The sequence below is a fragment of the Schistocerca gregaria genome, chromosome 3 (genome assembly GCF_023897955.1).
Source record: "Schistocerca gregaria isolate iqSchGreg1 chromosome 3, iqSchGreg1.2, whole genome shotgun sequence".
NCBI classification, from domain to species: Eukaryota; Metazoa; Arthropoda; class Insecta; order Orthoptera; family Acrididae; genus Schistocerca; species Schistocerca gregaria.
In genome coordinates this window covers 786,672,333-786,699,802 of record NC_064922.1, presented here as the reverse complement: position 1 = coordinate 786,699,802, position 27,470 = coordinate 786,672,333, and the positions used below count along the sequence as shown (strand labels likewise).

Sequence of the window (27,470 nt, the reverse complement as noted above, 5' to 3'; positions counted from 1 at the left end):
TTTGAACAACAGAACGATGGTGCTCTCCCGCCATTGCGATGGAAAGACACCATCACACCGGAGCCGGTTGAAGATGTCGCTTTTAGTCAGATCATCTGGGTGTGGGTGCGATCAGGACCACTACCTGTGTCGGGGCAATGTGCAAGGGCACTGAGGAGCCCCCACTCTGTAAATGGGGTGTTATAGGATTCACTGCAACGTGCAGTGAATGAGAAGACGTTTCCTTCCAGCCACCGTTTGAGTGTATGAAAGGCTTGGGGGTAATTTGCCGACGAGCTTGCCGATGCACCTTAATTGCTTCAGCGATTTCCTTCGACCACCAAGGAACTGCCTCATTCTTGGGCACCCTAAAGATCAAGGGATCGCGTTATCTGGCCCAGAAACAATTGTGCTAGCCACCTGCTCAACCATCACATCAATGTTACCGTAGTGGGGAGATTCAGCGGTGACAGCAGAGGTGAAAGTTCCCCAGTCCGCCTTGTTCAAAGCCCATCTGGGCAGGTGTCCATGTGCCTGACACCAGGGCAGTGACAGGTGGTCACTACCACACAGCTCTTCATGTGCTCTCCAATGGATATATGGGAGAAGTCCTGGGCAGCAAATTGATAAATCAATGGCTGAGTGACTACCATGAGCCACATTGAAAAGTGTGATGGCCCCAGTAGAGGCAGAGGTCGAATTGTGACAGTAAAGTTTCGACATCTCTGCCTCGGCCAGTAAGCATGGGACCACCCCACAAGGGGTTATGGGCATTAAAATCTCCCAGAAGTAGGAAATGTTTAGGGAGTTGATCAGTCAGTGCAGCTAATACATTCAGGGGTACTGCACCATCTGCAGGAAGATATACATTGCAGACAGTTATTTCCTGCGTTGTCCTTATTCTGACAGCCACAGCTTCAAGAGGGGTTAGAAGGTGCACATTTTCACTACAGACTGAGTTTAGGACATAAACGCAAACTACACCTGACACTCTATTAAAGTTGCTATGGTTCCTATAATATCAGTTATAGCCACAGAGGGCAGGGGTCCGCATTGCTGGAAACCAGGTTCCCTGGAGGGCGATGCAGATAGCAGGTGTAAAGCTTAAAAAGTTGCCATAGCTCAGCCAAGTGGTGCAAAAAACTGCTGCAATTCCACTGGAGGATGTTATTGTGAGACTGGGAAGGAATGGAACATTCAATGAGGCAGTTTAGCCAAAATCTCCATCCCATCCTCAGCCACAGAGCTTGTAGGTAGTGGTGGTGTGGGTGCCACCACAAGTTCCTTGGTCTTAGGGGTTTTCTTTTTGGATTTATCTTACTGCTCCTTGGGTTTCCCTGGGTGGGAGGACTTCACTGGCTCAGTCTCCGGGAATGAGGAGGAGTGTGAAGCCCTATAACTGGCTGCTTTTGGGCTCTTCAGCCACTGGCGGGTGTCGTCTTTCCCACTAGAACAAACCTGGGAAGGGAGTGACCCAAGGCAAGGGACCCCTTCCTAGCGAAAGAAGCTGAAGAAGACTTACGCTTCTCCGGCTTAGAAGTGGGGATGGGCGTCCCCAATGGTTGGGGAGAGGGGGGGGGGGGGGGGTTGCTTGCCCCCGAAGTAGGTAGCGCAGGAACTGTTGTAGCGGCGGAGTAAGATGATGTCATATGCACAGGATGCAGGTGTTCAAATTTTCTCTTAGCCTCAGTGTAGGTCAGTCGGTCCAGGGTCTTGTAATCCATGATTTTCCTTTCTTTGTGGAGAATCCTGCAGTCAGGCAAGCGAAGTGAATGGTGCTCTCCACAGTTGACACAGGTGGGAGGCGGGGCATGTGGAGTATTGGGATGTGATGGGCGTCCGCAATTTCGGCATGTGACGCTGGAAGTACAGGGGAAAGACATATGGCTGAACTTCCAGCACTTATAGCACCACATCGGGGGAGGGATATAGGGCTTTACATCACGCCAGTAGACCATCACCTTGACACGCCGGACGAAATGTATACCTTGCCATTCTAAATTGGCACACAGCTCATTGTCGGACTGCAAAAGAAGGTCTCTGTGAAATATGATGCCCTGGAGCATATTTAAGCTCTTATTGCGCGTGGTGGTTACAGAAACATCCCCCAGATTGTTACAAGTGAGTAACCCCCATGACTGGGCAGAGGAAGCTGTTTTGATCAAGACTGACCCAGATCTCATTTTGGACAAGCCCTCCACCTCCCCGAACTTGTCCTCTAAATGCTCAACAAAAAACTGAGGCTTCATCGTCATGAAAGATTCCCCATCAGCTCTCGAACATACCAGGTAACAGGGCGAATAAGATTTGTTACCATCCTTAGCCTGATGTTCCCCCCTTGGCGTGGCCAGAGAGGGGAACGATTTGGCGTCATACTTCTGTGCATTGAATTCAGTTCGTGATCGCTGGTGTTTCACCACCAGCAAGAGATGATGGATTACGCTTCATCACATGTCATCCGCCCTGATGCCACCCACTCTGACCAGGGGCCCTCCCCACGGGTGCCACCCAGCTGCAGCAAAGGCCACCTGGCAGGATGGCCATTGCCAGGAGTCCTGATGCCCACGGGGATGGGCGTCTGCCCATTGGCATATGTGCAGGCATCAGCAGAGTGATCCCTGTGTGGTCAGGGGGCTACAACCAACAGGGTACGTGGCGGCCCCACCACAACAGACTTGCTACCATGCTGGATATCAGGTGCAAATAAGTCCATGGTCATTGTCGACACAGAAATTGACACTGCATAGTGCATGGTGGAAAACTTACCCAGGAAAGTGTCCTCGCCCAAGACATGGAGAATAGGCAGGACTGCAATTCGACGACAAGAAAGTGAGCTAAAGATCTCAATGGATGATGGACACAACATACCTTGTAAGGCACCCTTCCCCAATTGGCTCGCTCGTCGGGAAAATTTTGAAGAACGGAGGTCAAACCGTACAGCGGACCATAACATAAAGGCCCAAATGTGTGAAACTCCTTTTAGTCTCCTCGTATGACAGGCAGGAATACCTCAGGCCTATTCTAACCCCCAGACCCGCAGGGGGGGGGGGGGGGGGGATCTCTGTGTAGTCAAGGGGCTACAACCAACAGGGACATGGCAACCCCACCACAACGGACTGGCTACCATGATGGATATCACGTACAAACAAGTCCATTATCATTGTCAGCACAGAAAACGACACTACACAATGGATAGAGGAAATGCAACTGACAAGGTGTGGAGGTGGAGTGAATGAGTGGAACTGCAGATCCAAGACAATAAAGGATGCTAAAGGTCACAGCGCATGAGGGACATGATGCACCATGTAAGGGGCTGTTCCCCAATTGCCTCACTCTTCAGAAAAATTTTAAAGAATGGAGGTCAAACCCTATAGAGCAGGGGCGAGCAGGAATCCTGCACGTGTGCGATGCACTTGCTCGTGTGCAGTTAACAGGTGTTCTGCATGCACAGAGGGGCAAGCTGACCACCCACTTCTCTCCCCTCCCCATCATACCATCTCTCCGCTCCTTCCTCTGTAATGCGTTTTGTTTCCTAGCTTGCTTTATTGATTGAAGGAATAAGGTTAGTAGGAGTACTTGAAAGAAATCATGGTTTGAAAGAGTACCAATTACCTACGATATGTTTTATTTAATTATCACAGGTGGGGTTTACAATACGTTTAATGTTTAATTGTCAAGTTTCTACATACAGACAAACGCAAACAGTTACATAAATTTACATCACTGATGTTTGCTCTTAACCGAGACTTATTGATTTTCATAACATAAAAAAATCTCTCACAAACTAATGTCGAGCCAAACATTGACATTATCTTCGCGGCTTCACAATGGAGACGAGAAAACTCTTACTGTGGAAAGTTGTGATAAAAGTCCATTACACGTTTTGCCAAAAGGAACTTGTCTCTCAGATGAGAATTACACTGTAGATCTATTAATTCCATTTGCAAATTGGGATGAATATCATCTACAGAAACAGCAAATGGTCTCGAGAACCATTCAAAAGCTTAGGATAAATATGATATATCCCCAAATCGCTTGAGAAATTCCTCTTTTATTGCACTGAGTATGGAAACCTATTCTTTCCCTGACGAGAGCTGTCGTTCCCACAGCTAAAGCTTGTTAGTGAAAGCTTGCACCTTTTCAGCCATTTCACAAATTAGCTGATTTTCTCCTTGCAAACTTGTGTTCAATGCATTCTTGTCCGGTAACGTCCACTAAAAATTCAAGGTCGGTAGCCCACTCTGGATCTTCTAACGTGGGAGAGTACCGCAATGGCTGTGGCCACTGCCCCGGTCGACGGTTGCACGCAAGCAGCACACATGCAGCACTGTACGCTCATGAGCCGCGTGCAATGTTTGCCCGCCCCTGCTATAATCATCACCGAAAGGGTGAAATGTTTGAGACTCCTTTTAGTCACCTCTTACAACAGCCAGGAATACCTCAGACCTATTCTAATCCCCGATTTTTTGTCTCTCTCGCCCTGAAGAAGAATGGAAAAAGTGAAATGGGAAGACTGAGTAAGGAATCAAGAAGTATTAAGAAGAGTTGGAGAAGAAATAAACATGCTGAAAGTCAATAGAAAGAGAAAACGGAACTGGATTGGACATTGTTTGAGGAGGTACTGTTTATTGAAGGAAGAAATAGAAGGAATGGTGGAGAGAAAAAGGAGAAGAGGAAAAAGAAGATATCAAATGCTGGACAGTATCCAAGGAGACAAATATTCAGAAATGAAAAGATTGGCTGTGGACAGACAAAAGCAGAAGAGGCTTTACCATTGACAAGACCTGCCATAAGGCGGAATATGTACTACAACTAATAGTACTACTTCTACTCCCCCCCCCCCCCCCCCCCCTCTCTCTCTCTCTCTCTCTCTCTCTCTCTCTCAACACAATTTCATCAGTGCAATGTCAGGCAAAATGAAAATTAAATTTGTGAAGCATCTGTTTGACGGTCCTGTGCAACCTGGTATAGACCAAAACTCTAATCCATTTATTAATTACAGTGTTTTTGAGAAATGTTTTCTCAATAAATACTAGAACAAGGCCAAGTAGATTATATCACAAAATGACTTTTTGACTCAACTTGCCTACAAAAAGCGGCAAGGAGACAATATATTTTCTGCTAGAATGAATTGCACAAATTAATCCACCTTGACAGGCTACTGGTAGTTTTAACTGGGATCTGAATGCTGCAAAGACTGCTACCACCTGAGCCACTCCAGTGTGATTTGATTCACAGCTCTGACACCACATTCAATCACATCCCAAATGTGTTCACAATCCTGGCATTACAATATGGTGGCTTTTTGACTCAACTTGATAATCTTCACTGGATCTTGTTGAAAAATACCACTGCTGTGGGAAACATGATAGCCACGAAGAGGTGTACGTGTTAGTATACGATACTCCTTGGCCGTCACTGAACCCATGGATGCCCATATGAATGTTCCCCAGAGCATAATGGAGCTGCCACCAGCTTGTTTCCACCCTGTCGTCCAGGTGTCAAGTACCTGTTCTCCTGGAAGAAGACAGATTCACACACTTCCATTGGCATGATGAAGAAGGTATCAGGATTCATCAGGCCATGCAACACTGTGCCACTGTGCTAATGTCCAGTGAAGATGATCATTGCCCATTTCAGTCATAGTTGCCGATGTTGTATTAGCATTGGTACATCCGACAAGTTGTGCAGTGACCAAAATCCTCGTGCTGATCCTCTGGGCCATCACAATCTGCCCTTGGCCAAACTCAGATAGATTGTGCACCTTCACCATCCTACACACAGACAACACACTCACCATACCTGTATCTGACTAGCAGTCGTTTTTCAGCAGGTGATGGTGCTATTGCCTGGGTGGGTTATATCAATAGTAGGTCAGTGGTCATAATGTTCTGGCTGATCAGTGTAGAGCCCGAGGTGTTAATGACTGTAATTGGTGTAGACACGAAGCTCACAATAATAACTGGTGGCAGCAGCAGTTTCCACGCAACAGAAACCGAGGTCCTTTTCACAAAAAGGGTAACAGTTCGACTGACCAAATATCCAAAATTTTATGGAGAGAGAGAGAGGCAGAATGCTATAACATTCAATGTTCCACAACAAGGAAAGATGGTTAGTAATCAGACTTGGTCCCAACTAAGGTCTGACCCGGGGTACTGAAATTTGCAAAGGAATGGACCAGAGTAAAAAATAATGGTCCTGATGATCAAAGGGGGAACAAATTTAATGAGTGCTTCAAGGGCAGCATTCTGCGTAATACAAAGCTATTGGATGCTGTAAACAAATATAACACCACCAAAAACAGGTAAAGGTAAGGAGAGGTATAAATACTGGTATGAATATTCATTTGTATATTGGATGATTATTTGAACAGAGTGAGTTGTAAAAAAAAAAGTTATAGTATTGGCATTGCTGGTTTTGATAACATAAATATGTGCAAGTGTGAAGTGTAGGAAACTTATGTAAATGATGATCAGTGCTGCAATAATGACAATGATAGGATCAGCAGGTACAAAAAAATTAAGGATGTAGATGTGAAAACAAGACAGGCTGTTTCTGTGAGCAGTAACTATGATGAGTGATGTGGAGGTTGGTGCTAATTATTATATGTATGTGCAAAGTGTCACACCTACCTGTAATATAAATGGTTTAGAGGTGCCAAAGAAAGCATGAAGTGGTATTGTGGACTGTGTGAAGTCTCAATATATGTAACTGTTGTTGCAAGTGATAGACATCGGGAGAGTGAAGTGTAGACACATTTGTTTATGGAAGATGGAAGGCACATTGTCAATGAGGCCAAAGTGCTCCACCTCACAAAGACGAATAGAAACCACCTTTGCAGGTGAAATGTAAAACCGGGTCAGCCACTTTTGCATCATCTGCAAGCACCAGGGGTAGTGTGTCAGGAAGTTTAAGATACCACTGAAAAGCATCCAAATTTGGGCAGTCTAATGGAATGGGGGCAACCATTAGGCAGGCAACACATCAGCAGTAAGATGGGTCTTCATGTCGGAGAATGTGGCCATGGATCAGCTGAGTGTGGCCAATGCATAGCCAACAAAGGACAATGGCTTCCCTGTGAGAAGCGTGAGGCAAAGACTGTGACATGGTTGTGGCCTCCTTTATTGCCCTCAGTTTGTTTAGCGAGTCCAGGGCAGAGCATTTCGAGTTCCAGACCTCCAACAACTGATGGCACAGAGTCAAGCAAAGGACCAGTTCTGGGACCCCCATTTCCAAAATCAGCATCCTGGTAGTCAACTTTGCCAACTGGCCTGCTTGTACATTCCCTGAGATCCCAACATGTCCAGAGGTCCAAACACAGACAATCACCTACCTGGATCAATGGAGGTCAGAAGGAAGATTTTGGACAGTCATGGCTAATGGATGATGATGGCAGCACTGGTCTATAGCACCAAAGCTGCTCAGAGAGTCACTGCAGACTAGGAACACCTTGTCGGTGCAAGAATGAGCATAGCTAGGGGCTTATTTGATGGCCACCAATCCAGCAGTGAGGGCACCGCAGCCATCCATCTACTGCATTCACTGCACTTTGCAAGTCTGTATGTAAAACTGGTTTGTCCATAGACCGTTGAGCTATTCAGTGTATATCAGTTTCAAACCTGGAAATGCACTGAGGTCAGCCAGGAACAGGCAGTGAAAAACTATGGGGTCAACTGAATCTTTCAGTCCAAAGGATAAACCGAGAGAGCTCTGAGGTCAGGGCACACACCATGGGGGCATATACGATTGCTCCCTGACAGTGGGGAAAATTAGGTTTCAAGCAAAGGCATTGTGACCCCAGTTCTGGGTCTCTGTTATGTGAGGATGATACCTCTACTAGGAAAAAGGACATTGTAGTTCGGATGCTTGGGGGAGCCGTAAACACGTATGGCATAATTGAGTACCTGTTGTTGGCACTTGGTCTGGAGTGGAGGGGCCCCAGTCTCCACAAGCAGGTTGTTCACAAGACTACTTTGAAAGGCTACTATTGGAAGTCTGACCCCACAATGGTGTGTTGGGTCCAGAGACCGTAATACTGAACCATATGCCAGACTCCCACAATCAAGAGAGGGCTTTGTAGAGCTGCAGAAGGGTAGTGCAGTCTGCACCTCAGCTGGTATTACTGAGGCAGCACTTTTGCTTAAGTTGGCGAAGATGGGGAAGCCATGCCAACCGCGCATCCGAGACTAGTCCCAGAAAGAGTCAAGTCTCCACCACATTGAGCAAATGGTCGTTGAGGTAAAGTTCTGGTTGTCAATGAACATTGCAATATCAGCAGAAGTGCACAGTGTGACTCTTGGCAGCTGAAAACTGAAAGCAGTGGGTGATGACTCATGACTGCAACTTTCAAATGGCACCCTGCAGTCGGCATTCAGCAACACTCACACTAGATAAGCAATAGTGAAAGCAAAAATCGTTGGCACTCTAGAAGGTGATATTGAAGACCCAACAGCTGTGCTAGAGCATTTACGGCCACTAGAAAGAGAGGAACATTCGATACAGAGCCTTGTGGGACTTTGGGAAGCATCGACTTTAAGCCAGAAGGTACAGTGTGACAAAAAGTACTGGACAAAAATCTGAAGTGGACCCTGGAGACACCACCATGTCAGATAGTGAAGATGTGATGATGTAAGCCTTTTGTAGATCAAAGAGAACAGCAATAAGGTGTTGATGTAGGTCAAAAGCTGTCCAGATGACACACTCTGGGCAAACCAAATTTTCACCAAAAACCTTGGCAAAAACTGTCCTGAGACAGAGCCAGAAGGTCAAACCACATTGTACTCAATAACAATTTGTGTAATAATCGGATGGGAAAGGGTGAAAGTCAATATGGTGTCAAAGATTTTGTGGATAAAGCAAAATTTCATAAATGCTAAAGAGCAGGAGGAAGTGGAGAAGTTTGTTTACGAGTGATCTATTAAAAATTAATAACTCTAAAGAACATAATGTTGCCTTTAAGAACGTTTTTGCGGATGACACAGATGTAGAGCCTGTGTGTTATGTGAATGTTAATATTATGCAGAGAGAAAGTGTGACAGGTGTGTAGGATGATTTGATGGTTGAAACTGAATCAGTGAGTAAAAGAGTAGAGAAACTAAATGTAAATGGGAATAATGTGTGTGTTGAAGTTTTAATTGACAGTGGAAGCAATATTTGTGGGATGCAGAATAGTTCTGCGACCAGGTTAAGGAATTATGTGCTAAGAAACTGGTAGTGTGTCCTGTGACAAGTGTTTACATTAAAAATGTTACAGATCAGCTCCAAAAGCCGAACAAAAGAGACACTTTGCTTGAATTTGTTATAGGTGGGGAATAATTTGAGGGCAATTCCCTAGTGATATCAGGTTTAACAATAAATTTAATGCTTGGTGTGGGTTTCCTGACCAAACAAAGTGTGACTTAATTGCATGGAAAAAGAAATTGAGTTTGACTGTGAGTTGAATAGAAAGAGGGATGTAATGTAATGCCAAATCTGACTGCAACAAATTTGACAAATGGTGTTGAGAACATAAGCAAACAAATTACAAAATTAAATTAGTAGTGTTAATAGTATCTCTGAACAGCAACAACACGAACAATATTATGAAAAGGAAAATTGGTACTCACCGTGTGTTGTGTTTCTCTCTCTCTCTCTCTCTCTCTCTCTCTCTCTCTCTCTCTCTCTCTCTCTCTCTCTCTCTCTGTGTGTGTGTGTGTGTGTGTGTGTGTGTGTGTGTGTGTGTGTGTGTGTGTGTGTTTACATCTATTGCTGACGAAGGCCTCAATGGCCGAAAGCTTTACTTGTGGCAGTCTTTTTGTTGTGCCTATCTGCAACTCAGCAAGTGACAAATTTCCGTTTCATAATAGGATTACATTCCATTCTGGATTTTCCATTGTTTGAAACAAGAACTGTGTAATTTACGAGATAAAAACAGTGATGTGTCTCTGAAAGACCCAGACAATAAGGGTTTTTTGAATTCTCTCACACGGATTTTTCAGGGTAAAACAATTTGTCGTAGCTTTAAATGACAAAGAGGCTGTGAGAGAAAAATTGCAACAGATGATGGAATGGTGTGCGACCGAGCTTCATAGAAGAAATACAACTCCCCTTAGTAACAGTTAAGAAGAAGAGTAGGTCTGTGAGGACAGTCCTGAATGCCAGCAAACTCAATAACATAATGGTACACAGGACAGATCGTTCAGAAAATATGAATAAATTGTTCCAGAATTTTAAAGTTATTGAAATAATATCGAGCAAGGATTTAACATCACGGTTTTATAAGTCTCACCAGTGCAGAGTAGCAGAGAATACACTCTCTTTGTATGTGACGTGTGTGCCTATCAATTTAAAGTTGTGCCCTTTGGATTACGGATACTGGTAGCTGTATTTGTGCAAGCATTCCACCACATCCTCACCACAGAAATGATGAAAAGGTTAATCGCACAAGTTGACCATATCATGCTGATTATGAAAACATTGCAGGAGCACATCATGTTATTAAGGCAGGTATTTACAGCTACATGCTAGCGAGACATGGCTATTAAGTTAGAAAAGTGAGATTTCATCAAGACTAAGACTAGTTTCCTAGTTCATATATAGATTAGGAACATAATAAAAGCAATTTCAGAATGTGTGCAATTTCAGAATGTGTCACGCCTAGATGTCAGAAACAGCTGAAATTGTTCCTTAGCATGTGCAATTTCTATCATAAATATATTAACAACCAGTGTCTCAGTTCACCTCATTTAAGTACACTGTTAAAAAAGAATGTGGATTTGGACATGCAAATGTGAAAGATATTTCAATGAAATACAAAGAGTATGTGTAGCAGTAAGATCTTGTATTACATGACCTGTCCTTACTGTTCTATCTGGAAATGGGTAACTCAGATTTTGGGGTTGGTGCAAATTTCGTCCTGGAAAGGGAAGTAAGTGGTCAAACTGTAAATATATGTATAGCCTCTTCATGCTGAATTTTAACAAAACACGTGCTGGATGTGGAATATCTGAGAAGGAACTGCTGGAGACATAATAGATTCTATCTCAAAGGGCACAAAACAATGGTATTTATGGACCACAAGGCACTCAAGCATGTGGGAATTTACGATGGTCATTGGAAGATTAACAAGATAGGCAATGTTCCTGCAACAGGTTAATTATGACATCAGAGACATAGACGGGTCAGAGAACAAAATGGCGATGCACTGTCATAAGAAGGTGCAAAGTACACTGGTGTCCAAAATTAAAGCAACAAACCACTATTTCCCCACATTCACAAAATAATCATACAAACTGTCAACATGAGTCAGCACGATCATGTTCTGCACAGATAGCATTCCGGCCAATGGACAATCACGCCAATGGTGATGTCACGGCACTTATCAAACTGGGTAACGTTTGCTGGGTAGTCTCACATCCACCATAGCTGTGTACACAGTCACAGACGGTGCAGTATGGCACAGAGAAGATGCCTACCAGGCTTTATGTGGTGGAGAGCCATGGGAAGAATGGAAGCAGGGCAGTTGCAAACTGATGTGGCCTAATCTGAATCTTTCTATTGTTTCTTGGATGTGGGGACAGTTTACAGAGATGGAAACTGTATCCCGAAGACCAAGGCAGGAACAACCCCGTGTGACATCAGAAAGAGAGGACTTATTTGGTGGTAAGGGCATGACAGTATCGTCTTAGTATGGCAGAGCAACTGGCATCTGACTTCACAGTATCCACTGGATGTGTTGCTTCGAGGCAGAAGCCTTTGGCACAGTGGCCTTTATTGTGGGAGACCTGCTGCATGTGTACCTCTAATGTGTCTTCACAGAAGAGAACGTCTTGAGTGGAGTCGTCAATATGCCACCTAGATTGTCGAAAAGTGGGCTGATGTTCAGATGGGTCTCAATTAGGTCTGGAGAGTGATTCTTGATGGATCTGCATCTGAAGGAAATGTGGGACATGATTTTGAGACCAATATTGAGAAGGATCCCTAATGGTGTGGGCAGAGATTACATTGACTACTCGAACACTGGTACCTCATGTGAGGTTATTGCAAGGTGCTGTGGGCCCAGACTTCATGCAGATGGACAATAATGGTCAATTTGTAGAGTGTGAGTGGTTGATGTTTTCTTGGAAATGGGAGATACTGTGCATGCAGCATGGCCTGCTAGCTCTCCCAATTTGAATCCCATAGAGCATGTCTGGGATGCGCTAAGGAGAAGGGTTGTATCCATCAATCACTCTTCACAACTTCCGACCGAGCGAGGTGGCGCAGTAGTTAGCACACTGGATTCGAATTCGGGAGGGCGACGGTTCAATCCTGCATCCGGTCATCCTGATTTAGGTTTTCCGTGATTTCCCTAAACCACTCCAGGCAAATGCCGGGATGGTTCCTTTGAGAGGGTACGGCCGACTTCCTTCCCCATCCTTCCCCAATCCGATGAAACCAGTGATCTCGCTGCCTGGTCTCCTTCCCCAAACAACTCATGCAATCCAAGACCTCTGAGAAGTTCTGCAAGAAGAATGGGCGTTATTACCTCGATATGAGCTTGATGACATTGTTCACAGCCTGCCCCATCATTATCAGGCCTTTATTGCTGCCAGGGGTAGTCACGCCCCACACTGAGCACATTAATAAGTTATTGCAAAGTGTGTGCAAATCCATTACATTGGAAAAAATGAATAACATTTTTGTCTACAGTTATGAATTCTGCAGCTGCTTACAATTTGTATTCTTTACTTTCTTTTTTTCTATCACCTGTTTATTGTGTTTTGTGGCAGACTAAATGCAGTGTTGTAACATGTGTGCCCGCATCTCGTGGTCGTGCAGTAGCGTTCTCGCTCCCCACGCCCGGGTTTCCAGGTTCGATTCCCGGCGGGGTCAGGGATTTTCTCTGCCTCGTGACGGCTGGGTGTTGTGTGTTGTCCTTAGGTTAGTTAGGTTTAAGTAGTTCTAAGTTCTAGGGGACTGATGACCATAGATGTTAAGTCCCATAGTGCTCAGAGCCATTTGAACCAAATTTTTTTGTAACTTGTGTGTATTGCTTTAATTTTGGACACCAGTGTATATGCAAGGATATTAGATGAATGCAGAATGTGGATCTGCATTTAAAAAAGATAAAGGCAAATTTTGGCTCCAAGGAAAATGTGAAAAATTGCTAAGATTTTATAAAATATATACGGGGAGTAGTGAAGACAGCTCTTTCAGGGGTGCTGAGAGATAACAGGAGAAACACACAAGCCTGCTTTGCACTATGTATGAGCAGGGCAGTGGGCTGCACACTCAATGAGGTGTATTGTCAGTGTTCCCAAGGCAGCGAGGGTAGCCATGGCTAACTGCGGCAATAGAGGACTGCAGGCTACCCAAGCATCCTCACGGCACATGTCTTACAACAATTTCAAAGGGATATTGTCTCCTTCAAACGCATGATATGGTTGTACATTTTTGGCGCCCAAAGGTTTGAATCTGGCACTGTATACTATCCAGCGAGTTCTTTGTTTGCATATTTGCTAAATGCTGTGAAAGGGAAAGACACCAGTGAGGCGGCCTGTTTTACAGCACTTCATAAAGAGGTCTTGTTACCTCTACTTGAACAGACCTCCACGTAAGTTTAAGTAATGTAGGTACACACAGCATTAGATTCCCATCTCTTATTGTAATCAAATGTCTCATTAAACTGAAAAAAAGGTAGTGCCTTGACAAAATGTGTAGAACATTTAAAAGCTTAATTCAATGTCAAAATAATTCAATGTAACCTAATTGTTGTGACTCGCCGATCATTCAAAGCACCGCCGCACAATTACGCGCGTCCTCTACGTGTGGCGCTGTCTGCCAGCCATGCAATAGCTGCGTCACCTAAGCGGCCAGCAGAGCAGCGGCCGCTAGACTGGGGCTCAGTGCTCATTCTAATGCTAACGTGTACACATGTCTTGCTTGTCAACTTACTCTGTGACTTATATGTGTTGTGTCGTTCTGAAATATATATGTTAAACCTGACGTTATAACAATTGGCAACGAGGTAGTGGATTTTTCCTTTTCACCGTCAACCCACAGGTTTCCACGGCTACTGTCGAGCAACTATTCCAAAATCTCCTTGAACAGCAAATGCTTCTAACAGTGTTGATTCGCGATTTCGTCGCGGCGTCAAATGTAGGGCATTTCTCGTCGTTGGCTATACCTCCTTTTCCTTCTTACGATGAGACGGTGGAAGACTGGTCTGATTACGAAAAACGTCTTCGACAGCTCTTCTTGGCACTTCATGTCACGGACGAACAACCATGTACGTCTCTGTTCCTTTCCTGGATTTCACCTCAAATGTATCGGTTGTTGTCGCAATTGGCTCCTTTGAAGGATCCTGCATCTTTCTCCTTTGCTGAAATGTGCTCACTTCTGTCTGTCTATTTTCAAAAGCAAACGCACGTGGTAGCCTCTCGTGTTGCCTTTAATCGTTGTCAAAAACAGCCACATCAATCCTATCACGCTTGGGCTGCGGAACTTCACAGCCTCAGTCGAAACTGTCAATTTGTTACTGATGTTCACAAAGAATCCTATGCTGATTCCATGGTACGGGATGCTATTATCCGGTCGGCGCCCGACAAAAAAGTTCGGCAACGTGCCCTTCAGCTGGCAAATCCAACTCTACATTAAGTTCTCTCCACTGCACAGTCTTTTGAAATTTCTTGCGGCGCTGGGGTGCAAATAGAGGCATGGGGTGATGTCGTGGAAATACAACCTCTGTGCGCTGTTGACAACGCGTGCGGTGCGTCCCCGCCGGTCGACGTGGCCGCAGTGCGCTCCCACGCGCAGCCTCGGACTAACCGTTAACAACCCGCTAAGAAACTGCAGCAAAACCCCCAGCAACTTCCTTCATGTCCACGGTGTTTTATGAAACATTCACGCGAGGATTGTCCCCAACGTTGGGCTGTGTGCCACTATTGCAAAACGAAAGGTCATATGTCTTCCATTTGCAAGTCCAACCGCATACATGATGTTCATGAATATGACACTGATTCTGATTCTGTGTTGTCTGTCAATTGCATTTCTTCCCTTTCAGGGAAGTTATTCCTCACTGTCCAAATCCTTGGTTGAGATGTTCACATGCAGGTGGATACCAGTTCTGCTGCCACTATAATTAATTCTCAGACATATCTTCAGTTGGGTTCTCCACTCCTGTCACCTCAAAATTTCATCTTGTTACGGATCACAAACCACTTGTTTCCTTGTTTCATCCATCAATGTCACTTCCCGACAAGGCTGCACACTGCCTCCAGCGTTGGGCTCTTTACTTGTCTCATTCCAATTATGAGATTCATTTTCGGCCAACGGCTCAACATGCAAATGCTGATGCTCTGTCTCGCCTTCCCATGTGTGCTGATCTGGCATTCGATAGAAACGAACTTTTGTGTTTCCACCCGGATGTTGCCGAGCAGCGGATTGTGGAAGGGTTCCCCATCGCTGGGGACAGGCTGGCGGCTGCTATGGGTTCTGACCCTACCTTCTCTCGGGTTTTACGCTGTATTCAGAAGGGTTGGCCAGATCGCCCGTCCGCTAAGACTTCTGATCCGTTGTGGAACTACCACGCTTTGCGCTACTCCCTCACGGCTAGGAATGGTGTTATCCTCCTTTCCACTGACAATGCTTCGCCGCGTGTTGTGGTACCTGTATCTTTGCGTGCTTCGGTCTGCATAAAAAGAAAAATGAAAACTGTTTCCAATTGTCATGAGACTGGCGTATGCCATGTTCAATATTTCAATATGCTGTCCACTGTTTTCACTCACAGTTTGAAATCAATAAATAGCATGCTCCACCACAGACTGGAGTGTCCTGGGAGTCACATTCAGAATGCGACCAGCAATGCATGCCTTCAATTCAGCTACATTTCTAATTGGAGCACTGAACACATCTTTCATGGAACTCCACAGCCAGAAGTCACACAGATAAAGATCAGGTGCTCTGGATGGCTAGGATGTAGGCATATCATAGCTGATAATTCTAGCATTTGCAAAACACCTCTGCAGCATATATTTCACTGGCTGTGCAAAGTGTGGAAGAGTGCCATATTGCATAATGATTCTAACCACACATTTTCTGCTGTTGAAGGGTTGGAATGATGATGGTGCACAAAAGACACTCATGGTGTTTACCAGTGATGATACAGGTAATAACAGGACTTGCAGGACTCAATCTCCTTGAAAAAAATACAGCTCTACAAAAAATGATAATCCAAATCCGCACCACACAGTCACCTTTGCTGAACAAAGTGGCATCAACTGATGTGCATGCAGATTTTCCCTTTCCATATTCTGCAGGTCTATGTATTGACATGTCATGTACTGACTGATGGAAATGGGCTTCATCTGTACACGGAAACATCCATGGTAATTCACACTGTCTATTTTCATGTGAGCAAAAATTTCCAAGGTGAACTTTTCTCTTTCTGGCAGGTCAGCAGGAAGCAACTTCTGAACACGGAAGATTTTGTACAGATAACAATGCAAGGATATTGTACAGCATGCTTGCAGGTGTGTCCAACTTTTGGGCAATTCCCCATGCACAGCATGTCTGCACACCACCCCTCAACTGCTCCTGCAATGGTGTGGCTACATCTTCGACAGAAGTTGGATCAACTGCTTTCCTCCCTCTGCCACACTGCACTTCAAAAGAACACGTCTTTTCAAATTCTGGAATCATTTCCTCGAGACCCTTAGCAGACATTTTTCTTACTTGTGAGTGCCCAGAACAGCTGCAGGGCTACTGGCACAGAGTCGCTGTTCTTGTGAAAGAGCTCTACCAACAGTGTGTGATCCTTCATGGAAACAGTCATGTCGAGTGTCTCGGATGCAAACTGAGAAACAGCCATGTGCAGTGTACCTGCTGGTGTGCATATTCTGATGCTTACAGCACCATCTTTGGTAAAAGTTCGTTGAAACACCCCCCCCCCCCCCCCAAAAAAAAAGATATTTCCCCCTGTGTCAGTAATATGCTGTTCAAATTTGACATTATTCCGAGCAGTGGTTCTCTTTCTACAGTGTTTTGAAACTGGAACTTTAATTATGGACAATCCCATATAACAGAGGAGACAAGAGACTTGTACCCCCCCCCCCCCCCCTTTTCACGCTGAGTAGCAGCTTTCTTTCTATTTTACTTGATTAAATTTAGATGCTAAAAGCATGACAAGCATAGTGATAGTTTATTGTACAGATTAAGTTTCTATGATTTTCTTATCTTTTGTTAATGCTTAACTTAACACATCTCTGATGGTTCTCTGGCTAGAGTGGATCTACAGAACATGATGAATGCATGAATTTGAGCATGCAATTATTTGACATCACTAAATAGATATTCTCTGAATGTAGAGTTACTGTGTCCTTTGGTCCTTTATGTTTCATTCCCCTGCAGGGGCTGTCCAAAACTGGTAACTGGTACAAAGGGTACTGAACTGACAGCTCACACAACCTTGGTTGGAAAAAAGAAAATTCCTTTTACTTGGCTGCTGCCAAGCAGATCTGGTGGAAATTCACTTGTTTTTTGAAGGGGAATTTGTCTTATTCTTCTGTACATAAGGATCTGTCATAGCAAAAGTAAATGGTAAAGGGATGTGGTTTTCCACAGTGTGATTACATTGAAATATAGGGAGCAAAGGAGATGAAAAGTTATTCGAAGTAAGTTTGTGATAGTGCCATCACCCTGGGCAAAGAACTGCATAGTTCATAAACTGTAGAAATGCAAATTGGCAAAGAGAGAACTCTGGTAATATGTTAGTTCCAGAGAAAAAGATTTAGGGAACCTGGTCAGATGGCTTCACACCTACACCTCTTGCACTTTAGACCCTAAATTTGTTGAGTATTCCTCCCGCACTCAATATGTTATGCAGTTGGACCAACTCAAAGCAAAGTGCTCTAACAAATCTACTAGGGCTGAATGGTCAAAATTATTTGTACAATGATAAGCTGTTATAACATATTTGTAATTTTTTAAAATTATGTCTGCATAACAAGAGTTCAGCACTTTTGAAGGGGTATTATTATTTTTGGGGTAGTTTCACTTTTGAGAAATCTAACAACACAAAATCCACGACGGAATAATGGCAAAATTATGAAAAGGAAAGACTGCTACTCTCCATCTAGAGGAGATGTTGAGTTGTAGACAGACACAATGAAAAGATTGCCATACTGGTTGAACTTTTGGCAAAAAGGCCTTTTTATAAGGTAGACACACAGATACATATTCACCCAAGTGCAACACTTTCTCTCTCTCTCTCTCTCTCTCTCTCTCTCTCTCTCTCTCTCTCTCTCTCACACACACACACACACACACACACACACACACATATATGAACACTTCTTCTGCCCACTGAGGCCAAACTGCGAGCAACTGCACCTGATGTGCAAAGCAAGCTGAGTGGTGGAGGAAATAGGCACATAGTACTGCTTTTGGGATCATACAGGGACGTGGTTTCGACAGGCTAGGGCAGCAAGGTGCAATTGGGAGGTCACCTACAAAGAAATCCATAGGACAGCAATAGAAACCCATATGGCACCATCCTATGCCAGCTTATTCATGGACTGCCTTACAGAACGCTTCCTAAACACCCAGAGTCCCAAGACCCTCAACTGGTTCAGATTCACTGATGAGATCTCTGTGATCTAGATTGAGGGTGAGGACACACTATCCATATTCCTCTAGAACCTCAACACTTTCTCCCCCATTCAGTTCACCAGGTCCCCTCAAACCAACAGCCTCCTCAATGTTGACCTCCACCTCAAAGATGGCTATATCAGTAACTCCGTCCACGTCAAACCTACCAGCCACCAGCAGAACCTCCACTTTGACAGCTGCCACCCATTCCATACAAAGAAGTCCCTTCATACAGCCTTCAGCAAGGCTGTCGCATATGCAGTGATAAGCAGCTCCTCTCCAGATATACCGAGTGTCTTGTTGAGGCCTTCACAGATCGTAATTGCCCTTCCAACCTAGCACAGAAACAGATCTCTTGTGCCTTGTCTCTCCAGTCAACTACCACCTTCCATAGACCCACCACCTGACCACAAAGGAGCACTCTCCTCCCAGGACTGAAGCAACTGAATCACATTTCCACCAGGATTTCGACTACCTCTTGTTGTGCCCTGAAATGGGAAATATCACACCCACTGTCCTTCCCATGCCTCCCACTGTGGTATTCCACCACATACCAAACCTACACAACATCCTCATCCATACCTACTTCACTCCTTCTTCCATCCCCTTGCCTCATGACTCATATCCCCACAACAGACTTGAATGCAAGACCCACACATCCTCCCACCACCATCTACTCCGATCCAGTCACAAGCATCACCTACCCCATCAAAGGCAATGCTTCCTGTGAAAGCAGTCATGTGATCTCTAAGCTAAGCTGCAACTGTTGTTCTGCATTCTATGTAGGTCCAGTACCAATTTGGTGTCTGTCTGCGCGAATAGCCACTGACAAACTGTAGCCAAAAGACATCTACACCATGCAGCTGCTGAGCATGCTGCCCAGCACAACATTCTTCAATTACTGCTTCACAGCCCATGCCATCTGGATCCTTCCTACCAACACCAGTTTTTTTTTTAATGCACATGTGTGAACTCTCCCTGCAATATATCATAAATTCCTGTAACCTGGCTTCAACCTTTCTAAGTCCCTGCCCTTAATCTACATATCTCCTTCCCTGCTCCTACTCCAGCACCACAAAGCTTTCTACTTCACCAACACACCCACCAGCCTTCCTTCCTCTCCTCTATTAGTCTCCTTTTCGCCCCCCTCCCCCCACCCACCCAGCCAAATGTCTTGACTGCACCCCTAGCTGCCCTGCCCTGTTCCCAACACATCCCTGCACACTCCCACAAGCAGCACTACACCCCTACCCTGCTATCCCTCCACCTCCCTGCCCCACTCTCCTTTTTATCCCCACCACCCAGGTTGCCTCTCCCATCAGGTGTAGTTGCTTGACCACCACCCTCAGTGGCCACAGACAGTGGCTATGAGTGTATGAGTTGTACTCTTGTGAAGGTCTGCACGATTTCTCCTTTACAAGAAGTCCTTTAGGCCGAAAACTCAACATTTATAGCAATCTTGTTGTTATGTCTGTCAACGACTCATCTCCTCTACAAGGTGAGTAGAAATCTTTCCTTTTCATAATACTGTCATCTACAAATGCTAGATTAGATTTTAAATTTGGATAATGAGGTACTTTTCCACAAAACTTGTAAAACAGCAAAATAGGGATGATTTTACACCAAATTTAGTAAAATTTCCACTGAGGGAGGAGATGAGGTAAAATATAATAAATAAACTGAGTGGCTGTAAGTCATGAAAAGCATTGCTCCATTTAAAGATATGCCTTCTGTGATGGCTTAACCGACTTGGAAGTCAGATAATAATCAGAGCAAGATGCACGGGTGATACCCAATTCGCGATTACACAAGAATTTTTGTTTCTGTGATCTTTATTATTCTTCACAGAGAAGACTGCCATTTCATTGGAGATAATGTGGCACTGCTTGACAACTGTTCTGCACATTCTAAACATACAATGTCAAGGGAACAGAACCACAAGTGACTTACAGTTTGGGCAGGATGTTACCAACACTGATCTGTGGGGCAAGGGTGCAGATAATATAGGCTACCCATAAGGTAATCCTACAGCAAGCATTCTGTGTGTGCACAAGCCATTTGGCTGTTCCTACCCACAGACGTTTGGCCAGTGCTGGGGAGGTGAGAGGTGGGGGCAGTCAGCATATACTTAAATTAAGTTTAATTGTAGACTACTTACAGGTACATATTGAGCAGGAAATTTTTTGCACTTACCTCTAAAACTGTATAAATTATTTCCCATTGCAATGGTCTGAATTTTGGATGGCCAAAATATTTTTTCAGAACCCATATATGATTCTCAGATGGGCACTCACTGTCAAACTAAAAAGAAGAAGAATTTTAAAAAAATATGAAAAAAGAATGAACATTTAATAAAACAATTACAATTTTTGAAAATTATTTCATTTTAATAATATGCAACACAAAAGATAAACATGGGTATCTTTTATTTGAAATGAAATAGTTTTAATGTCTTGAATGCAGCATAAGAATACAGAAAAACTCACAATTACTATACTGCTAACACTCTTCATCAACTGTCATGTTTCCATGTTACTTTCTTTTACATTATTGTCTTAATACTTGCGATATATTATGACTTTTCAGTGGAATGTTGGTAATATTATTACTTATCACAGTCATGACATAAATACATTCATCAATAGTCTTAAATCAGCATATTAATTTTCCATGACATTTTCCTCATTTAGTATATGCCAAGTCAATAGATCAGGGTTTATGGATAATGAGTTAACTTTCTTATAACTTATTCTCTCATTTCATTTTATATTTCATGATTTATTTGTATGTAATATGCAACCAGCCACTTTTTTGGTCTACGATATGATTTATTTTCTGTTCCATCAAGAAATTTTCAAACAGCTGCAGTCTTATCATCAGATGGGGGTTACAGGAACATTGTCTGGACCAAGCACAGCTGGACCCTACAGTCATAGTGCTGACAGAAACAGAAATTAGTTACTGGTAACAAAAAAACTATGAACCTTAATGATCTATCTTTTCATAAACTTCCAGGTACCGGTAAACAAATTCCTGTTGTTTTTGCCACTACAATGACAATAGCATCCAGCTGCACTTGGTCCAAATAATATTCCCGTAACATCTCCATCTGATGAAGAACCTCCAGGGGTTTCAAAACTAGTAATGCTACAGAAAATAAATTGTACCAAAATTCAAGAACGTGACTGGTTGCTTTTTACATACATAAATCCCCAATTTAAATCACAGTTGCAGTTCATAATCCACAATGGATACAATGCATTTATTTATACTTAACTCACAAAAAAGGATTACAGTAATGATTATAAATCACAAACAACTAATAAATAACAGAAAAATAATATGTGGTACATTCACTGATTCACATAATGGGCGATTAAAAAGTTTCTGATGGAGGGTATTGCTGCAGTGTATATGCTATGTAGCGTAACTCCAATGTAGGTATGTGAGCACCAATATGTAGGTAATGGATTAGTGTGGCATTTGTGACTTTCTGAAGCCTGTGTGGCAAATGCAGAAACATGAACTAAGGCAACATTGTTACCAAATGCATTCAAACAGGATCAATGTGCTGCTACTCTTTTCTTGGCTGCCAAAGGACAAATACCACCACATCCATCTGACAATGAAGAATCTATTTGGGGCAACATGTCTGCCGAGAACCACTATTGTGGAATGGTGCATCAAATTCTGAGCTGACCGTGATTCAACACAAGACGCACAGGACTATCTGGAAGGCCAGCCTCATCCATTACAGATAACAAGTGGGCAGCTAATGATATGATTAAGGCAGATAGGCACCTCACCACTTGTGTGCTAGCAAAGGATTTTGACTGCAGCTTCAGTTTTGTACAATACATTATCAGGCAGCAGTTTGGGTACCTTAGGCAGTGAATGCCAGACAGACAGCACATCAGATGGTTCTTTGCCTGAAGCACCAGATGCTTTCCAATGTTGAAGGCAACATGTTCCTCTAATGCATTGTTGCAGGTGATGAAAGCTGGTGTGACCACTGCGAACCGGATTTTAAAGTGTCCATGATGCAATGGTGTCATCCATCGTCCCTTGTCTCAAGAAGTTTAAGAATCAGGCATCTGCTGGAAAGGTGATGCACACCCTGTTTTTCGATTACCAGTTCCCACTGCTTGTTGATTTGAAGGAACCTGCTGTCTCCACTGTGGAGTGGTACGTCGCAAAGCCGGAGAAATTACGGCACACAATTGGCAAAATGTCTGTGAAAACTGTGATAAGGAGTGTTGCTGCTTCATTATGATTCATGTCCCCATGTTATGAATGTAACTCAGATGTTATGCCAACTCAAGTGAGAGATACTTGAGCACCTGCCCAATAATCATGATCTCTCCCCATGCAATTATCACAACTTCGGTCCATTAAAAAGGTCTTGGAGGGGTGACAATTTCTGTTGGGTGAAGATGTGCATCAGGCAGTTATGGACTTCTTCATGCAGCAGAACACAGAGTTTTACCAAATGCATATCTGCAATATGGTGCATCAGAGGGATGATTGCCTCAATGATCATGGTGATATTGCCTACTTGGCATCCCCATTATGGACTGGACAACCTTTGAACAGTAACTTTTTATCACCCCTTAAATGGAAAATTATGAAGTTTCTTCCACAACGAAACACAGGGAAACAGGAAAGTATTGGTTATGATCTGGGCAGAAATACAATGGAATCTACTATGGTATTATTTCCTGAGAAGAAATTATAGACAAAAAACATACAATGACATGAGCATCACATAAAAAACACACTGGCCATTAGCAATGTATGTCTGCAGTCATGTTCGGTACTTTGGTCTTATCACAGTAATGGATAATACATTCCTTTAAAGAGTTCAAGAAACCTGTAAGTACCCTGTATGAAAATAGTTAACACCAAACCTAACAATGACTTATACATAACTTTGTTCTTGGGAAAGTTAGATTGTCTGGAGTAAAATAAATATCTTCTGGCTTTAGAGTTATCAGACATAATAAAGGAAGCAGAAACTATTTTACAGTGGGCACTGACAATATAAGTGTTCTGAAGAGTGGTTATGCACAGTGCTACGACAAGATTACATTTACTATCAAATGCTAAGAAATCATCCGAGCCGTAGAAAAAATGCAGATAGAGAGTTTGTGGACATAATATAAATGTCCTTTGTATATGAAAACACGATGGATAGTTCCAAACAAAAACCAAGTAAGAATCATCTACATGCTGAATCATGATGAAACTGCTTCCATGACATTATGAAGTATCCAAAAGTATTATTAAACAAAAGCTTCAATGATGGTACAAAAATTTTAATTGGCAACCAGGTATGCAATCTATTGATTGTAAAAACTGAATGAAAACAATCAATTCAAGTGGCTGTTGGAAAACAATAGACTCACTGCTATAATTTTACATATGGTTTGCATTATTCATTCCATTTTTGAGTGAAATCAGTCTACGGGGCAACCAAATGACGATGACTGTTTCAGTTGGTTGGACTGTTCATTTTTTCTTTTAAGCAAAACCTTCACCTGCTTTCTCTAAGAGCAACTGGATGAAAACAGTCAACACAGCTCATAGTAGTTCTGCATATTGACTGAATTATTCATTCGTTCTTTTCATGTGAAAGCAATTTGTAGTTTTTCTGTCTGTTGAACCATGTGTTTGTTCATTAAACTGAAACCACTCTATAATGTTTCAGCTGACTGAGGTAGCCATCCATTCCTCTGAGTGACCAGACTGCAGTACTTTCATTAGTTAAACTAAAGCAGTGCTATATGACAGTGGTACACATACTCCTAAAGGGAGCCCTATCGTGGGAGGTACGTGAAGATATCTAATGGGGCATGTCAAAGTTAAAAAATAAAATAAACATTATATAAGGGGCAGGCAGACGAAAATGAGACACATCAAAAAAAGTGTAATGATTGTTTATTATTCAAAATCAGTCACCATACTCGTTTATACATTTATTCCACTGAGATACAAGATGGCCAGTGCCTTAATGGAAAAATGTTTACAGTTGCCTACAGAACCACGATTGTAACGAGGATAGCACCTCTTTGTCCAAAGCAAATTGACAGCCACATATGTCTTTTCTCAGAGTTTCAAAAATATGGCAGTCACATAGGGAGTGATTGGGTCTGTGTAGAGGATCTGTAAGGGCTTCCCAGCAAAACCTACAAGCGTGCTCGAAACGACCTTGGCAACACGTTGGCCCAGGATGATAAATGTATTAACATTTATGGTGATCATTTTGAAATAATGATGGTTTACTTACTTTTTTCCATCTGTCTCATTTTCACTTGACTGCACCTTATACATATGAATTTAATTATGAATTTTCATGAGGACTAGGACCACAGCCTTCGAGAAATTTTTGAATGAAGTCACTTCGCTTCAGGCTGTTGAAATAATATTTATTGCAATTGGAATTTTGACACATGGTCTCTGTCAAGTGCTGTGAGCTACAACATCCCACAGTGCTTGACAATGACCATGTGCTGAAACTGCAGCCACAATAAATAATATTTCAACAGTATAAAGTGGACTGACTTTGTTAAAAAAAAAAAAAGCATTTAATTATGCACTGAACAGATCAAGTGTTCTTTTTGTTATGCAAAACTGATTAATATATTGCCGTGAATTGATTCCACATGCAATTAACATGTAACTAATTAAGTTGATGTATCACTCAGGCTAAAAAGTTGAGCATAAATGTTTCTTTCAGAGTATGAGAAAAACAAAAACAACATAACATTGCCATGTTTTATTGAATGTTTGCATTCCATTTTACTGAAAATGTGTGATGACATCAATTAATTCAAAACCATCTGAATTTACATCTACATCTACATCTATAGTTGGCAAACCACGGTGAAGTGCTCAGCACAGAGTAAGTTCCATTGTACCAGTTATTAGGATTTCTTCCCATTTCATTCGCTTATGGAGTGCAGGAAGAATTATTGTTGGAATACTTCTTGGGCACACTGTAATTATTCTTATCTTATCCTCATAATCCTATGTGAACAATAGATAACAGGCTGTAGTACATTCTCAGAGTCATAATTTAAAGCCAGTTCTTGAAACTTTGTTAACAGACTTTCTAAAGATAGTTATGTCTATCTTCAAGAGTCTTCCAGTTCAAATTATTCAGTATCACTGTTACACTCTCCCAATGATCAAACAAACCTATGACCATTGTGCTGCCTTTCTCTGTATACATTCAATATCCTCTGTTAGTGCCATTTGGTACGGGTCCCACACACTTGAGCAATGTTCTAGAATAGGTTGCATAAGTGATTTGTAAGCAGTCTCCTTTGTACACTGACTGCATTTCCCCAGTGTTCTACCAATAAACGTAAGTCTTCCACATGATTTACTCATGAGTAAGCCTATGTGAGCATTTCATTTCATATCTCCTCGAAGTGTTACACCCAGAAACCTGTATGAGTTGGCCTATTCCAACAATAACTCATAGATATTATAGTCATAGGATACTATGTCTTTTGTTTTGTGAAGATGGTTTTACATATTTAAACATTTAAAGCAAATTGCCAACCTTTGCACCACTTTGAAATCTTATCAAGATCTGACTGAATATTTACATAGCTTCTTTCAGACAGTACATCATTAAAGAAAAATGGATCATGCACAAAAAGTCTGAAGTTACTATTAACATTGACTGCACGTTCATTACTATACAACACAGACAGCAAGGGCCTGAACACACTCACCTGGAGTACACCTGAAATTACTTCTACATCTGACAATTACTCTCCATTCAAGATAACATGATGTGTTCTTCCTACAAAAAAGTCCTCAATACAGTCACAAATTTCACTTGATCTCCCATATGATAGTACTTCTGATCTAATCATGCCCACCACTAACAAAACTATAATTTTCCCAGTTGATTGTTGGATGATTAAAATCTCCAGAAATAACAACAGTATCACAGTGGAGTTCACTGCAAGGGAACTGAGGTTTTCTCTAAGATTTTCAGTTACTTTGGGAGATGAATCTGGTGGATGGCAGGAGGATACAATTACCATTTTATGCCCACCCCTAATGCCGAGTCTTGTTCAAACAATATCACGTGCAGCTCAATTTCTATCTCAGTGGATTTGAGTTTCTTGTCTATTGCGCCAAATACACCACCTCCATTTCCCATTTGCCTATCCATTTTGAAATACTTTTAAATTCTCCCCAAAAATCTCGTTTCTATCAATTTCAGTCTTCAAGCAGCTTTCCGTACGTAATATTATGCCAACTTCACTACTTTTAGGACAACTTCAAACTCTAACACTTTGTTGTGGATGCATCAGCAGTTAACTACTAGAAATTCAGTACCCTCACCTGTGGGAGGGAAACAAAAGAAAAATTCGGAGTAGGTAGTAAAATCCATGGAGAAGAAATAAAAACTTTGAGGTTCGCCGATGTAATTCTGTCAGAGACAGCAAAGGACTTGGAAGAGCAGTTGAACAGAATGGACAGTGTCTTGAAAGGAGGATATAAGACGAACATCAACAAAAGCAAAACGAGGATAATGGAATGTAGTCTAATTAAGCCGGGTGAGGCTGAAAGAATTAGATTAGGAAATGAGACACTTAAAGTAGTAAAGGAGTTTTGCTATTTGGGGAGAAAAATAACTGATGATGGTCGTAGTAGAGAAAATGTAAACTGGAAATGGTGAGGAAAGCGTTTCTGAAGAAGAGAAATTTGTTAACATCGAGTATAGATTTAAGTGTAAGGAAGTCGTTTCTGAAAGTATTTGTATGGAAGTGAAACATGGATGATAAATAGTTTGGACAAGAAGAGAATAGAAGCTTTCAAAATGTGGTCCTACAGAAGAATGCTGAAGATTAGATGAGTAGATC

The 27,470-nt window shown here is 42.6% G+C and overlaps 1 protein-coding gene across 1 annotated transcript in view; it reads right to left on the bottom strand.

The window, feature by feature from the left end:
* The window catches only part of LOC126354233 (Werner syndrome ATP-dependent helicase-like), a 225,398-nt gene that overhangs the window by 167,510 nt on the left and 30,418 nt on the right, over positions 1-27,470 (bottom strand). The window contains exon 2 of the mRNA XM_050003728.1: positions 20,779-20,886. Within this exon, the coding sequence (XP_049859685.1) occupies positions 20,779-20,886 (108 nt within the window). The remainder of the gene's footprint in view (positions 1-20,778; positions 20,887-27,470) is intronic.